General features: G+C 43.1%; 1 protein-coding gene across 6 annotated transcripts in view; it reads right to left on the reverse strand.

Annotated features, from left to right (window-relative positions):
* INPP4B (inositol polyphosphate-4-phosphatase type II B) overlaps positions 1-16,276 on the reverse strand; it is a 936,630-nt gene that overhangs the window by 23,423 nt on the left and 896,931 nt on the right. For all 6 annotated transcript variants that reach the window (XM_073604287.1, XM_073604305.1, XM_073604278.1 and 3 more), the window contains one exon: positions 95-249. In XM_073604287.1, coding sequence (XP_073460388.1) covers positions 95-249 — 155 coding nt within the window. The remainder of the gene's footprint in view (positions 1-94; positions 250-16,276) is intronic.

Here is a 16,276-nt window from a genome sequence, read left to right on the forward strand (position 1 = left end):
TAGAGGGTAGCAAAAATGTCCTCCTGGGACTGACTGAAGGCATCAATGTGAATACAAACAAAGATGTTCAAACTACTACACATGCTGTACATACCTTCTCATGCAGTCAAGAGCCCGGACAAAGAAGTCTTTGTGAAGATCATGTTCGTCTCTCAAGATTGAGCACTGCTCCAGCGTCACCGACATAGAAGTTCGGTCTTTCGCACTTTTACAGCAAGTAAATCTAACTCCATTCATTTTCCGGCAGATCTGTGGAGGAAAATATTTTGTCTTTACTTTCTGTTACATACATAAAACTATGTAATCTATTTGTTGCAAATGTATACAAAATCATCACATCCAGTTACTGTATGCTGGTTGTGACATTAGCAACAAAACTTTAAATCTGGCGCTCTAGTTGGGCCTTTTTTGTTTTAGTTGCAATGAACCAATTACAACACACTTTCCATGCACATAGAATACATCTGCCTCAACTTATATGACTTTTGAGAGAACTACAGAGAATAACAGACACAAAGGCTAACTACTGTATTTACTAACCTACCCAAGCTTATTCTCTGAAGCTGTAACTCCTAGAAATCAGTTTTCAGTTCACTTTACGTCCAGAATATGTGCATATTTAGTTATCTTAGTCATTACCAAAAAGTAACACATAAAAAATAATGCAATGTGTCCAAACAAAATATTTGCAAATCATGCCCAGCTTGATAATTTCAATATTTTGTATACTGTACAAATTGGTCAGTACATTCAAATTCAAATATAAGGTAGTGAGTTTTGACTTAAAATAGAATGGAGTACATAAGACCTTCGAGATCTTGCCACAGTGTGTAAGTACCCACAGCATTTTTGCACATTATAGCACACTATTACCCTCTAAGGCTCCTTATTCCAGTGAATCGATGTATTGCATTGTGAGGGTGTTTCACTATAAGGTTCTGGAGTGAAACTGAACAAATGTGTTGGAGGCGTGGCGTAGGACACGCTGACTGATCTCTCCGCCATATCTCCTGCAAATCTATCCTGATGTATCCTGCCTGCATACCTGACACCGTACCTTTTCAACGCACATCTCAGAGGGTATAGTAAACTAGTAGCCTTTCTCCGGTACCTGTCTTGCCTGTCGGCGATATGTCCAGGAGGGGTAAAGATAAGACAGCAGCGTCAGACCAAGCTGGCCAAGATGGCGCCATGCTGCCCCGCACGGCTAAGGAAGCTGCACAGCGACTGTTTGCTAAAGCAAACCTTAAAGTGCATCCTGCTTTTCCTGCTACACCACTTACCAAGCTCTCCACACTGGGGGTAACTATCCTTAATGCGGAAGACCCAGAACCAGGCTGAGCAGATGACCCTGAGGAATCAGCCATGTGGGACACTGTTAGTACCCCAGCCATTTTAGCTACTAATCAGGAGCCTGACATGGAGAGCCTAGATGACCCTGAACCCACACTCTGGGAAACCTTTGCAGCAGTAACCTCATGCAATCACACCTTGCATTCCCTGACATATGAAATTAAGGGGGTGAAACTTGAAATAACTTTGGTCAGGCAAGACATGCAGAAGTTGAAGATGATATGGCTTCATTACAGCGTGAAGTGCACCACGTGCTATCCCTGACCTCTGCTCATGCCGCCAATCTAGAAAACATGGAAAATAGACTGAGAAGTAACAATGTCCGGGCTGTGGGAATTCAAGAGGGGGCTGAAGGGAAGAACCATGTGGTATTTATCGAGCACTGGCTGACAGAAACATTTGGCAGGCATTCCTTCTCGCAGATATTTTATGTGGAGAGGGCCCATAGGGTCCCAGCAAGACCATACCGCACAGGCGAAACACCAAGACCCTTCTTGTTTAAATTACTGAACTTTAAAGACAGAGATACTATCCTGCACCTGGCTAGAACTAAAGGAGAAGCAATGAAACTGTATAATACTCAGATCTCTTTTTATCCTGATTTCTCAGCAGAGTTACAATGCCGCAGGGTTAAGTTTACAGAAGTCAAGTAACGGCTGCAACGCTTTGATGTTACCTATGCCATGCTCTACCCGTCCAGGCTGAGGGTAGCAGCCAACAACGAAACCCACTTTTTCGATAACCCGAATGCTGTTGCTGACTGGTTGGATCGTGTGGAACCTACTCTGAGAAGGATGGCGGTGACCTAAATCTAAACCATTCCCCTTTAGGATGAGATGCTTTATGATTGCGGATATCTACCTTGCTTACACTGCAGGCCTTGGATCTTATGGAACTCATGTTAATTTGTTTAAGTTACAACCACTATTATTAGTGGACCATCAAGTTCCTTCGGATTACTGGTTTCGCCAGAGACGTTGGGGCCCCCATGCATACCTGTCCTGCGAGGACTCACTGTTTTTGTTCCCTTCAAGGATTCAAGGATGCTTTTCTTCTTTTTTTCCCCCCGTTGTTGTTTTTTTATTTTTCTATATGGGTTGTGGCTCCAAGTTCAGGTAATCTTGAGTCCCTCCAGCCCATGTCCATCCCATGGAAGACTACATTGGAACTTTATGTGGTATACTGCACTGCACTATCTTTACATATCCACACAGACTGCCTATCTATGTGACACTACTGTCTGCTATGTGGTGTCCCTCCGGGAACCTAACTGCCATGGCTTCCTCTCACATATGGGGACAGCCTCGGGCCCATTGCTACTAACTTCCTTATTGCTTTGTATATTTGGGTATTGCTATGCTCTAGTTGCCTTGAAGGTGGGATTCTATCCTTCCCTATCTATGCCATTGCTGCTGACCGGATACTATAGCGGTTAAATATGATTTGATATCATGGAATGTACGGGGGTTGAGCGATGGAGTGAAACGGGTGGCACTGTTTACTGCACTGAAACCATTCCTCAATGCAGTGGTGTGTTTACAGGAAACTCATCTGCAATCTAACACTGTATCATCGCTTCAACACCAAGGCTTTTTAACACAGTTTCACTCCATCCATACCGCCTATTCCTGGGGGGTTAGCATTCTTGTTTCCAATAATGTCCCTTTTCATTTGATACAATCCCAGGTCGATACCCAAGGCCGATATATATTCTTGCTGTGTAAACTTGCAGGGGTGTATTATAGCTAATGTATATATGCCTCCACCCTTCTCTCCCGAGTGTCTGATTTACCTTGCCCAATTTATGGCTTCCCACTCTAATGTACCCATATGGGCTGTGGGAGATTTTAACAATCTTCTGGATAAAAGCAAAGATAAATTCATACCACAGGGGGTTGTACCCACAGTTTCGGTAGGCTCCACCTTATTTGCCAGACTGGTTTCAGAACTAGGGTTGTATGATGTGTGGAGGAATAGACACCCGGGCGGGAAATGTTATATTTGTTATTCTGCTTCACATAGGGGTTTATCACGCATAGACCCATGCTTGAGTAATCCTCAGGCAGTGTCTATGGTGCACCTGGTTGAAAACTTTCCAAGGACGATCTCTGACCACTCACTGATGAGAGTACAAATCTCTATTGCGGGAGCCGCCGGTACTAATTTATGGAAAGTCAATCCCTTTTGGTTTAATCTCTTTCAAGCAGCAGACCCACTGCCTGTGAAGATTCAAACCTTTCTTCACTACAATAGGGGCTCTGCTGAACAGGGAGTGGTTTGGGACACTCTTAAGCCGCACATACGAGGCCTTATAATCCGACAGATTTCTAACATTAAGACAGCTACCAGGGAGTGGGGAAATTTGGTGCTTACTGAGGCACAAAAAGCGGAAGAACACTATATTATGAATCCCTTGCCTATTTCAGCGAGAGGATGGCTTGCGGCGCAGGCATTGCACCGACAGGTCACCTTCACCACAGCTGAAAACAAGCGATTTTTCACACAGCAGAAATATTTTGAGGAAGGGGAAAACACTGGCCACTTGCTGGTGGTGATTTCTCGGGCACAGCAGAAAACAGGATGTAAGTCAAATCTTATGGGTTTTCAGTACTTATTTTATGGAGCTATGAATCCAAGGCTACTCCCATGGAGAATGAGCTTGTACACGTCTTGGATCAGTGCACTTTGCCGACACTGTCTGCAAAGGATCGTAAACTGCTAAATGAACCCATCACCATTGAAGAACTAACTGAGGCTGTTGCCACTATGGCTAACAGTAAGTCCCCAGGGACCGGGGGATTGCCCGCGGAGTTGTATAAACGCTATAGCGAATCCCTTTTACCTACGCTTTTGGCAACTCTGAATGATGCAGTTCGCAGGGGTGCATTACTGGCTTCTATGAGAGAGGCCATCATAGTGGTGTTGCCCAAGCCACATAAGGACCCCTTGTTGCCTGATTCTTACAGACCGATCTCACTGATAAACATGGACATCAAACTCTTGGCCAGAGTCCTAACCACACACTTGGCAAAGGTGGTGCCTGGGCTGATACACCTTGACCAATCAGGCTTCACTCCTGCTCGGTCAATAGCATTGAATGTCAGATAGCTATTTCTAAGCATACAGCTACCGGTAGATAACCCAGGCAATAGGGCAGTGTTCTCACTTAACGCTGCCAAAGTGGAGATACCTATGGGCGGTCCTGTGCAAATTTACAATTGGGAAATCCTTTCTTGCCTGGATTCAATTGCTATATATGGCTCCTAGCGCTCAAATGCGCATTAACGGGGTGTTATCTGAGGCTTTCCCATTACATAGAGGGACTAGGCAGGGATGCCTGCTGTCCCCCTTGCTCTTTGCCCTGGCGCTGGAAACTCTGGCGGCCATGGTGAGAGCACCCACTGAGGTGGTGGGCTTCCATAGAGGGGAGAGAGTAGACAAACTCTCCCTCTTTGCTGATGACACCCTGTTATACCTTGGAGATACCATGGGGTCCCTTGTAGCTGTCATGCGACTTATTGAACTATTTGGGAGGTATTCAGGCTTTGCCATTAACTGGCATAAGTCTTCGCTATTGCCATTGGATCCTTTACCTGGCCCTCTCCCTAAAATAACTTCACAGGTAGATGTGGTTACTTCATTTAAGTATTTGGGGATTACTGTGGCAAGGGAGGCTGGAGATTATATGGCGCTGAACCTAAACCCATCCTGCAAAAATTCAAGCAAAAGTGCACTAGTTGGTGTAGATTGCCCCTTTCTGTTACAGGCAGGGCCAACCTCATTAAAATGGTCTGGGCCCCCCAGTTGCTGTATGTTTCCCAAACGTATGGATCCCAAAATATAGTTTTGACCGTATAGACTCACAGTACAGGGAATTGCTTTGGAAATATGGTGTAGCGAGGATCAAACTGACTACCTTACAATATCCCAAAGATCAGGGAGGGATGGCGGTTCCTCATTCTCTCACATACTTTATGGCCGCCCAGTTGCAGCATTTGACTGGCTGGGACCTCCCTATGGTGACGGACCCCTCAAGAACCTTACTGATACAATCCTTAGTGGAGTTCTCGGCCTTGTCTCAGCTGGAAATGGTCCTGCCAGAATTACCTTCCCACTGCCCCACGGTACAGTTGTTGTTAAAACTATGGATAGAACTAAAGCGCAGGTTGGGTCTTACTGGCTTTCACCTGTGTACACCTATATAGTGTAATAGATCCTACAGAGAAGTGGCAAAACTTGGAAATTGTTCAACCTGGATAACTGCTGGAATTAAATACTTATCATAACTTTTTGTGGGGCAAGAAGTGAAATCCTTTGACCAACTGTGTATAGAATTCCACTTACTCCTTAATAGATACTATTTGTACATGCAACTGCGTCATGCCCTCAGGGTTCAGAGTAGGACATCTAGGTTACAGGTTGAAGATTCTACATTCCTTCAGGATATTTTCTCCACCTCTGGTAAGAAGGGGATTTTATCTAGGATATATGCACTGTTGTTGTCGTATATTCAAGCCCCGGATTTGTTACCTTGTAGAGAGAAGTGGCAGATGGATGTGGGCCCCTGGGATGGAGCTACATGAGAACAGATTTTGGTTAATGGCCCCCCAGTCCTTCATCATGCATACCGTACAGCGGATTCTCTTATATGCCCGAAGTGCCAAGCACATGAAGGCACTCTAATTCATATTCTTTGGCGATGCCCCAAACTGGTGAGATATTGGCAAGATGTGATTCAAATGATAAATAATATATATCAGGTTCAACTTGACTTCAACCCAGTTACGTGTCTGTTGGGTGGACTGATGGAGGACCTTTACCGTCCGTCCACTCATATAGCGCTCTTCAGGCTGCTGTACTTAGCTAGGAAGCTGATAGCGAGATACTGGCTGTCTCCACGTACCCCTACCTGTAGGTAATGGATAAAGCAGGTAAATCATATTCTGATACGGGAAAAAAATACGTACCTTCATAGAAATGCTCCTCAGAAATTTAAAAACATATGGCAAGAATGGTGTAGCTCCTTCTCAGCTCATACTTACCAGGCTACTCCAAACTTGAGGGGGCCCTGTATGGCTATACAGAGCGTAGAGAAGTCAATGGGCAGAATTAGGATGAATACTTTATAGGCACTGGATGTGTGCACTGGAAGAGTTTTGACTTAAACCCTTTTTATTTTCTTTACCGTTATGTGTTCTGTTTACGTGAGGTTTAGTTTCTTATTGTACTCACCACTGTTTGGAAAGTGTAGACTCTATGCAAATAAGTTCATCCTTCATGTAGAGTAAAATGTACTTCTGAATATCTAATAATTGCCTATGTAATCTATACTTGAATGTTTGTAATCTATATTTTCTTCTACAATAAATTTTTTTTCTCTGATTTAGAACAAATGTGGTAGGATTCAAACCCTTGGCAGGTGACATGACTCACCCCGAGGCATGGAGTCTAAGTGACAATTTGGTCTTATCCGTAACACCTCACAAGGAGTAAAGGATTGGTGACCCTAGTGAGCCCGGGCTAATTTTGCAAGATGACACCAGGTCATAGCCCCAAGAATTGCCCTGCCAAGGAGTCACAGGAACAATGTGACTGCACTGTGGAGACAAGGTAACGATATGGAGGAAGACCAGAGTTCAAGAAGAAGTTAAGGCAGACAGCAGGCAAGAGAACAGTCAGTGTCCTGGTATAGATCAAGGCAGGTGGCAGGCAGGAAACATAAGCAGAGTCAAACAATCCAGGTCAGTAACAAGCAAAGCAAAACAACAGTAATCTCACACACTAGGCTGACAAGAAGACACAGGTGTTTACCCTCCTTGGCCTTGGTGCACAGGGACATATGCCAATCAAGCTAATATATGCACACTTCAATGTTCGCATATCTATGCTTACTCGTGCAACCAGCAATAACCAAAAGGCCATGAACCACAGTGCCACACGTGGACAGGATGAGCCAGGTCCCTCAATGAACAGACACAAACCTTGGAGGTATTGCAACCTTGCTTTCGAATGCCCTTGTGGCTGGATTTCTTTGCATGAGCATGATAGAATGCCCCGATCAGTCTAGTTACATGGACATTACTTGAAGGTTCTCATGAATTCTCCTCTGAGCCAACCCCTTTCTACATGTTGTATATTGAAAATGCCCTGCCAACTGTCTGGAATCTATAATCGTATCCACCTCAAAGTCTTCATTGCCATCCACCAGGACCTACCAGGAAACAGACCTAAAGATACTGTTTTCAGTCAAAACACTTCAAAAAATTGGGTTGAGTCTGTAAGCAGGAGCGTGGCTGCCAACTGGATTGATGAGCCTTTGGATAGGGACTGAGCCAATAAATCTAGGACCTGACTTCTTAGAATGACACTGTAACCTCTAGTTGTAATTAGCCACACAAATCCACCTGGTTTAAAAAAAGTTTCTCCCTTCCCCATCTGACCCTAGTTTGGCTTTGGATTGGGTCTCGAACAATAACCAAAGCTTCTTCAAGTTCAGGGCTAAAAACCTGATCATGCACATCAGGAACGGTAGATTCCAAAGAATAATTTTCGTCAAAACCAGATGAAATCTGTAGTTGGCAAAAAAAAGTAACAGAGCATGGAGCATTTTTGTACATAAAGCGATGCCCAATTTTCCTGAGCTGCCAAAAAAAAAAAGCACCTAACCTTTTGGTTCCAGGTTTTAATCCGTTCTTTCAGCTTGACCGTTGGTTTGAGAATGGTACCTTGAAAATTAAAAATAGATCTGAAATGGCCTACAGATTTCATGCCAAACTTCAAGACCAACTCGAAAATGTTTTGATATGGGTGAAAATTAAGATTTCGCCCAGGTACACAACCAGAAGCACATTGATAAAGTTTCTTAAGAGGCAGTTGAATTGAGGTAATTGAATAAATAATGGAATGTTGCAGGGGCATTACAGAGCCCAAAAGGCATCATCAAGAATTCAAGGTGGCATAACCTGGTGTGAAAGGCTGTCTTCCATGCATCCACCTCCCAGATTCTTAATAGATTATAACAAGTCTAACTTACTAATGATTTTCATCATTATTACAAATCTCAGGTCACCTTGTTGAGGGCCCAGCAGTTTAAACTGGGACGAAGGGAGGGGTTCTTGTCAATGTACATCTTAAGAATGACCAGCTCTGGTTCAGTTAGGGCAAACATCTGACCAAGCAGAATCTTAGCATTGGGTAGAAGATGAATTGAGCAGGCACAGATGTGGTGTGGTGGGGGAGAATCTTCCTTTTTTTAATCAAAAAACAGCCAGAACTGTCCACAGTAGTACAAATACGGTCTTTGACTTGTGTGTACGAACCCAGCAAATCATGTCTACACTTAAAATGTTACTAAACCCAGGACCCTGCATTCACTATATCTGGTCTCCCACAGTACACCTAACATGAAAATGCAATTATTTTAGTAAATATAAACTACTAAAATACCTTTTCTCATCAGCAATATATAGCAGTCTTGTGACTTCTATCAGTGTCCAGTCGAGCACTGGTTTAAGCTTGTAGGAGGAGTTTTCATTCTCCTATGACTGTCCTATGAGGCTGCATGACCCCTGATTATTTTTCTGGACAGTGCTGACTGGCCCTGTGCTGATCACATGCACCCCACTCGCCCCCCAAAAGAAAACTCTCTAGCAATACACACCAAACTGAGCATGTGCAGAGTGCCTCCAAGGAGATGGAGGGGGCAATAAAAGGATCAAAGAAGACAGGATCAAACAGTCTTTACATAATGCAGAGGGTTAATCCCTTAGGTTCCACAATGAGTATAACAAGCATGCGCTTTACTGCATAACACTTTAAAGTGGTAGTAAACTCTCCCCCTACATTCCTTCTTTTTTTTTAAATAATCCAGTATATAAACGCATTCTCACATATTCAGCATTAAAATTAACTTCTATTCTTATGTTTCTTACTTTTTTTTGCCATTTTAAAATCTTCCTTCCCGGGATAAGCCAGAGTAATTTCAAATATTGAGTTCTGACTCCGTCCTGCAATTTACTTCCGCCCTTTCGCTAAGTCCTTTCTGTAGTCTTGTGCATGCGGATATGGCAGTTGCGGCATACATCTTAATGGATTGACAGCACAAAGTTTGCTATATATCTGGTTAAACATGCGCATGCGCTTTGCTACAAGCAAAAGGAGCAAGTAAAATGACATGTAAATACATCAATTTGAACTGTTTTTATTGAGGATTGATATGTGTTATTGGGGAGTGTTTACTACCACTTTAAGCTTGCAACCGCCATAGCCAAAAGCACATGATTTGACAGACTGCACTTTAACAGAATAGAATAGGCTCATAGATGAATGCGAAGGGAACCCTGAGGGTACTGTAACAAAATGGAACTGTTTTGAGGGTGAATACCACAAAACCACCAGTTGAATGTAGGGGTGTAAGCACTGAAGTTGCCAACCTGTGATTTTTCTATACTGAAAACTGACGCAATCCTTGTTAATTAGAACCCTATGCCAGTTTCTCTTTTACTTAGAGAGACCTGAAATAGATCTATCTGCTTAGTTATGTGGTGTAGACCACTACCACCAATTGCCTGCCCCATTATAATGGAGAAGCAACTTTTGTCAACTTTACCATTGTGCTCATTTGGAGCACAACTGTATCATTGTGTCAGAATATATTTGAGCCCCTGTTCAACCGAGCCTGCAGCAGCAAAGGAAAATACAACCACCCCCCGGAGCACACACAAAAACCCAACCACAACAAAAAAACGGCATAAGAGACACAGCTATAAAGCTTACACAGCTATAATAAAGCAACATGGTAAATATGAAATGGCACGAACATTAGAAATACACACGTCAGGAAATTTACTAAAACTGGTGCACACTGAATCTGGTGCAGCTGTGCGTAGTAAACAATTAGCTTCTAACTTCACCGTGTTCAATTAATCTTTCACAATAAAACCTAAAATCTGAAGGTTCGTGTCCAGCAGTGAGGGGCAAGCAATGAGGGCAGCCACGCTTGACAGGCAGTCCAAGCATTGAACTACCAGCACATTCTGACACATTTTGCCATAACAGCATCATCAGAGGGGTGTCTCTTCACATGTGGCTGTCCTTACTTCTTCTCCCTCTCTGCTAGACACAAACACCCATCTTATCAGCCAGATTCTGCAGATTCAGTTGACCATATGCTACTACAGACATATTGGATTACACACTGCAAGATTGTTTCTGTTATTCCATTCATACTAGACGTGTACTGTATGTTTCAAAGCTAATGCTATTACCAAGTATACATATATATATTTTGCTTTGCAGCTCTATACGATTCCAATCATATGGCAATGTGATGGCAATACAAAACTGTACAATAAACAAAAAAATTATAACTGCGCACTTGTGCAAATATAAACAAATGTGAAAGTGAAAATTAAAGCTGCAAACATGCAAGAGCACCATAAATATATTGAACAAAAAAATAAAATTATAAACATAAAGCCCACAGAAAGTCCCAATCAGTGTATCCATGATGTAGTGCTCCTAAGGTAAAATTCAACACCCAAAGCGTGTCATCAGCAACAAACGGCACCCAAACTGTGGTATAGTATCTGCTTCCCAGATCCCCATGACTCTTTCTCAAGAGAAGTCATGTACTGCATAAAAACTCTCTCCAACGCCGCCGATCTCTAGTCCCAACAATCTTTTTCCCTGCAGGTCAACCACTGAGCAGACCAATCACAATTCCACATAAGGGTATCCATGTAAAGAAAACGAAGAAGCACTTCTCTATAGTGTTAAAAAAGACTAAAAAAGCATTTATTATGATGAGCAAATACACTCACAATAAGTTAAAATGATATGCACATATACAAATCACCATGCCAGCAAGGGCCCTTCAGTCCCGGGTACGCAATGTCTGCACAAGGCTCTGCCTGACACATTTCGTCATCAAGGGGACATCTTCTACGGGCTATGGACGCCGTTCCACATTGCGGCATATAAATACACCAGCCGAGCATTCAAGCCTTGTTCTCTCCATATACAAAAAATTGCACCCCAGTTTGTGGTGTAAATACACATTTTGTGTGTTTCAAGTGGAAATGTATTTTCCACTATTGCTTCAGCTACGGTCAATATTTTCTAGACCCAGGATGAAACAGATTCCAACTGCTTGGATACAAGTGGATAAAACCTCTGAGGCGTAAATTTATCTGCAGTTAGATTGACCGGGTTTTTGTGCAATATCTGGGCATTCGCTCTACAATTAACTGGACCTTTATTATAATTTGAGGTACTCACATAGCGATGTCAATTTACACAATGCTTCACATATACAGTACGTTGTACATTCACATCAGTCCCTGCCCTCGAGGAGCTTACAATCTAAGGTCCCTAACTCACATTCATACATACTAGGGTCAATTTAGATCTAATTAACCACTTCCTGACTGTTGCACGACGATGTACGTCGGCAGAATGGCACGGACAGGCAAATGGGTGTACAGGTACATCCCTTTAAATATGCCGCCGTGCCATTGCGTGCGCGCCGGCCGGGGCCTCCGTGAGTCGGATCGCGAGTCAGACGGACTTGATCACTGTGGGGATACCCACGATCATCTCACGGGGAGGAAGAATGGGAAGACGCTAATGTAAACAAGCATCTCCCCGTTCTGCCTAGTGACAGTGTCACTGATCTCTGCTCCCTGTGATTGGAGCAGAGATCAGTGATGTGTCACACACAGCCACGCCCCCCCACAGTTAGAAATACGCCCCCAGGGCACACTTAACCCCTACACTGCCACCTAGTGGTTAACCCCTTCACTGCCAGTGTCATTTACACAGGAATCAGTGCATTTGTATAGCACTGATTGCTGTATAAATGACAATGGTCCCAAAAATGTGTCAAAATTGTCTGATGTGTCTGCCATAATGTCACAGTCATGATAAAAATCGATGATCGCCGCCATTTCTAGTAAAAAAAAAAAATTATTAATAAAAATGCCATAAAACTATCCCCTATTTTGTAAACGCTATAACTTTTGCGCAAACCAATCAATAATCGTTTATTGCGAATTTTTTTTACCAAAAATATGTAGAAGAATATGTCTCGGTCTAAACTGAGGAAAAAAAATGTATATAGCGCAAAAAATAAAAACCGCAGGGGTGATCAAATACCACCAAAAGAAAGCTCTATTTGTGGGGAAAAAAAGGACATCAATTTTGTTTGGGAGCCACGTCGCACAACCAAGTAATTGTCAGTTAAAATGACGCAGTGCCGAATCGCAAAAAGTGCTCTGGTCTTTGGCCAGCAAAATGGTCCAGGGCTTAAGCGGTTAACCTACCAGCATGTCTTTGGATTGTAGGAGGAAACCGGAGTACCCGGAGGAAACCCACGCAAGCACAGGCAGAACATGCAAACTCTAGGCAGGTAGTGTCATGGTTTGCTTTGCTATGGTGATTTGATATACATCAATAACAGAAGTTTAAAATGCATGTAAGCAAATGTTGTCCAGTTTAGAGAACTTTCATGTTTTTGTAATAGCAGTTTGAGACATTTATTGAAAACAATTGTGAACAAGTTTTGTCCAACATAGAGTGACGTTATTTTGAATGTTTCAAATTGTCTGGCCATCCTTACAGAGTAGAGATCATTGTAGTATGCAATCAGTTCAAGATTCTGAAAAAAAAACTTTTTTATGGGCATGCAACAGCCACATAGTTTTGAGGTTGAGATTTAGGAAGTGTTAGGATATTGTGAGCAGACCAACGCTAATATTTTATTTACACATTTATTTTTTCTTGTGTGTTTGTACTGTATTGTTGCATGATGTTCTTTTAGGGTGATTGGATGTATTAATAAATATTTGAATGTATTAATAAAGTGTAGAATTCTTTTAGACATATGGTTTATAGTGGAGTGACCTTGTAAACGTTTGTGAATTTATTTATTGAACTAGTTTAGGCAATGAGCCCCCACTACATAACAATGTTGAAAAATTGATAACTGCTCAGCGGGTTTCATTGCTCCTTGTGTAGTAGCACATAAATTCCCCAGCACACACTCCAGCTAAGCACAGCAAACTGTTTTATTAATTTTTTTGTGCTGACTGGCTAGAGACACTGTGCTGGTTACCGTATTTATCGGCGTATAACACGCACCGGCGTATAACACGCACCCCAATTTAGGAGGGAATTTTAAGGAAAAAAAAACTTTTAGGAGGGAAGTTGAAGGGAAAAAAACTTACATTTAAATGCCGATCATTGCAGCCTTCTCAGTGCAGCCTTGCCCCAGTGCAGCCATGTCAGTGCAGCCATGTCAGTGCAGCCATGTCAGTGCAGCCTTCCCCAGTGCAGCCTTGTCAGTGCAGCCTTCCCCAGTGTAGCCTTGTCAGTGCAGCCATGTCAGTGCAGCCTTCCCCAGTGCAGCCTTGTCAGTGCAGCCATGTCAGTGCAGCCATGTCAGTGCAGCCATGTCAGTGCAGCCTTCTCAGTGCAGCCTTCCCCAGTGCAGCCTTCCCCAGTGCAGCCTTGCCCCAGTGCAGCCTTCCCCAGTGCAGCCTTGTCCCCAGTGCAGGCTTCGATCCCCTGTCCCTGCTTTGTGGGCTTCAAAATCGCCGACCGCGATTTGAAAATGGCGCCGCCGGCGCCGAAATACACAGAGCCGGTCCTCGGCTCTTTCCGGCGGCTCTCGTTCACTTTCGGTTCCACTCGTAGTCCCGAGCGGAGCTATCCGAGTAGGTTCGGATAGCTCCGCTCGGGACTACGAGTGGAGCCGAAAGTAAACGAGAGCCGCCGGAAAGAGCCGAGGACCGGCTCTGTGTATTTCGGCGCCGGCGGCGCCATTTTCAAATCGCGGTCGGCGATTTTGACACTTTGACAGCTCGGGATCGCAGGGGATCGGCGTATAACACGCACCTGCGACTTTCCCCTGATTTTAAGGGGAAAAACGTGCGTGTTATACGCCGATAAATACGGTAATTTTGACATTTAGAGCAGATAAAATAATTATTGAGCATGTCACCGTTTTTCTAGGTAAATACATTTCTAAAGGTAAATTTTCATCACATGTCGGTAACAACCCGTGCAATCCTACATACAAAGAAACCAAAACAAATAAGTTCAGAAATTAATTTAGGTTTAATAATCCTCCTGTATGGAGAAACTAGTCGCATGCATTGCTCAGGTCTGATTTTGGCCCATTCTTCTACACAGTCTTCAAATCTTGAAGGTTCCGGGGGCTTCTTTTATAATCTTCTGATCTTTAGTTCTTTCTATAGATCTTCTATTGGATTCAAGTCAGGGGATTGGCTGGGCCATTCTAACAGCTTTATTTTCATTCTTTGAAACCAATTTGGCTTTGTGTTTGGGATCATTGTTTTGCTGAAATGTTCACCCTTGTTTAATCTTCATCATCCTGGTAGATGGCAGCATATTTTTATCAAGAATGTCTTGGTACATTTTTCCATTCATCATTCCTTCAATTAAATAAAGTTTGCCAGTACCGTTTGCTAAAAAACAGCCCCATACCATGATGTTCCCACCTCCAAACTTCACTGTTGGTATTGGGGTGTTTTTGGGGTGATGGGCAGTGCCATTTGACCTCCAAACATGTTGTGTATTATGGAATCCAAAGAGCTTAATTTTAATTTCCTCTGACCAGACTATATTCTCCCAGTATTTCACAGGCTTGTCTAAATGTTGTGCAACAAAGATTAAATGAGCTTCAATATGCTTTTTCTTCAGCAATGGAGTCTTGCATGGTGAGCGTGCATACAGGCCATGTCCGTTGAGTGCATTACTTGCTTTCTTTGTAACAATTGTACCTGCTAATTCCAGGTCTTTCTGAAGCTCTCAACAAGTGGTCCTTGGCTCTTAGACAACTCTTCTAATGCCGCGTACACACGGGCGGACTTTTTGATGGACTAGGTCCGGTGGACTTTTCGACGGACTTTACGATGGACTTTCCAATGAACAGACTTGCCTGCACACGATCAACCAAAGTCTGACGGATTGTACGTGATGACGTACGACCGGACTAAAATAAGGAAGTTCACGGCCAGTAGCCAATAGCTGCCCTAGCATCGGTTTTTGTCCGTCGGACTAGCATACAGACGAGTAGACTTTTAGACCGGACCCGAGTCCGTCGTAAAGATTAGAAACATGTTTCATTTCTAGGTCTGTCGAACTTTTGGGGAAAAAAAGTCCGCTGGAGCCCACACACGATCGAATTGTCCGATGGTGTCTGGTCCGCCGGACCAACTCTGCCGTAAAGTCCGCTCGTGTGTACGCGGCATGATACATCTTTTCACTCATCTGTCAGAAGTCTTGTGAGGAGCACCTGGTCATGGCCAGTTTATGGTGAAATTATGTTCTTTCCACTTCCGGATAATGGCCCCAACAGTGCTCACTGGAACATTCAGAAGTTTAGAAATCCTTCTGTAACCAATGCTATCAGTATGTTTTGCAACAATAAGGTTGCAAAGGTCTTAAGAGAGCTCACTGCTTTTACCCTTCATGGGATGTTTCTTTTGTGACACCTTGGTAATGAGACACCTTTTTATAGGCCATCAGTTGAGATTGAACCAGCTGATATTAATTTGCACTGACAAGGGGCAGGATTTCTTTCTAATTACTGATAGATTTCAGCTGGTGTCTTGGCTTTCCATGCCTTTTTGCACCTCCCTTTCTTCATGTATAGAGAAAAAGGGCGCAAATGGCAAATCTATGCTTATAGCGTGCCACATCCAGTAATCAAGAAAGAGAAGTATTTCCCCTGGGTGGACTTTTAAGGCACCAAATAACATCAATTTGTACAAGTATAGAAAGTATTGTAGTAACAAAATAGTTTTTTATTTATAATTAAACATGATTAAAAATACAATTAAACATTAAATATTGATTTATCTAGACAAAATCATCAGCTAATGTCACCGTACTGAAAGAA

The sequence above is a fragment of the Aquarana catesbeiana genome, linkage group LG01 (genome assembly GCF_042186555.1).
Source record: "Aquarana catesbeiana isolate 2022-GZ linkage group LG01, ASM4218655v1, whole genome shotgun sequence".
Taxonomy (NCBI): Eukaryota; Metazoa; Chordata; class Amphibia; order Anura; family Ranidae; genus Aquarana; species Aquarana catesbeiana.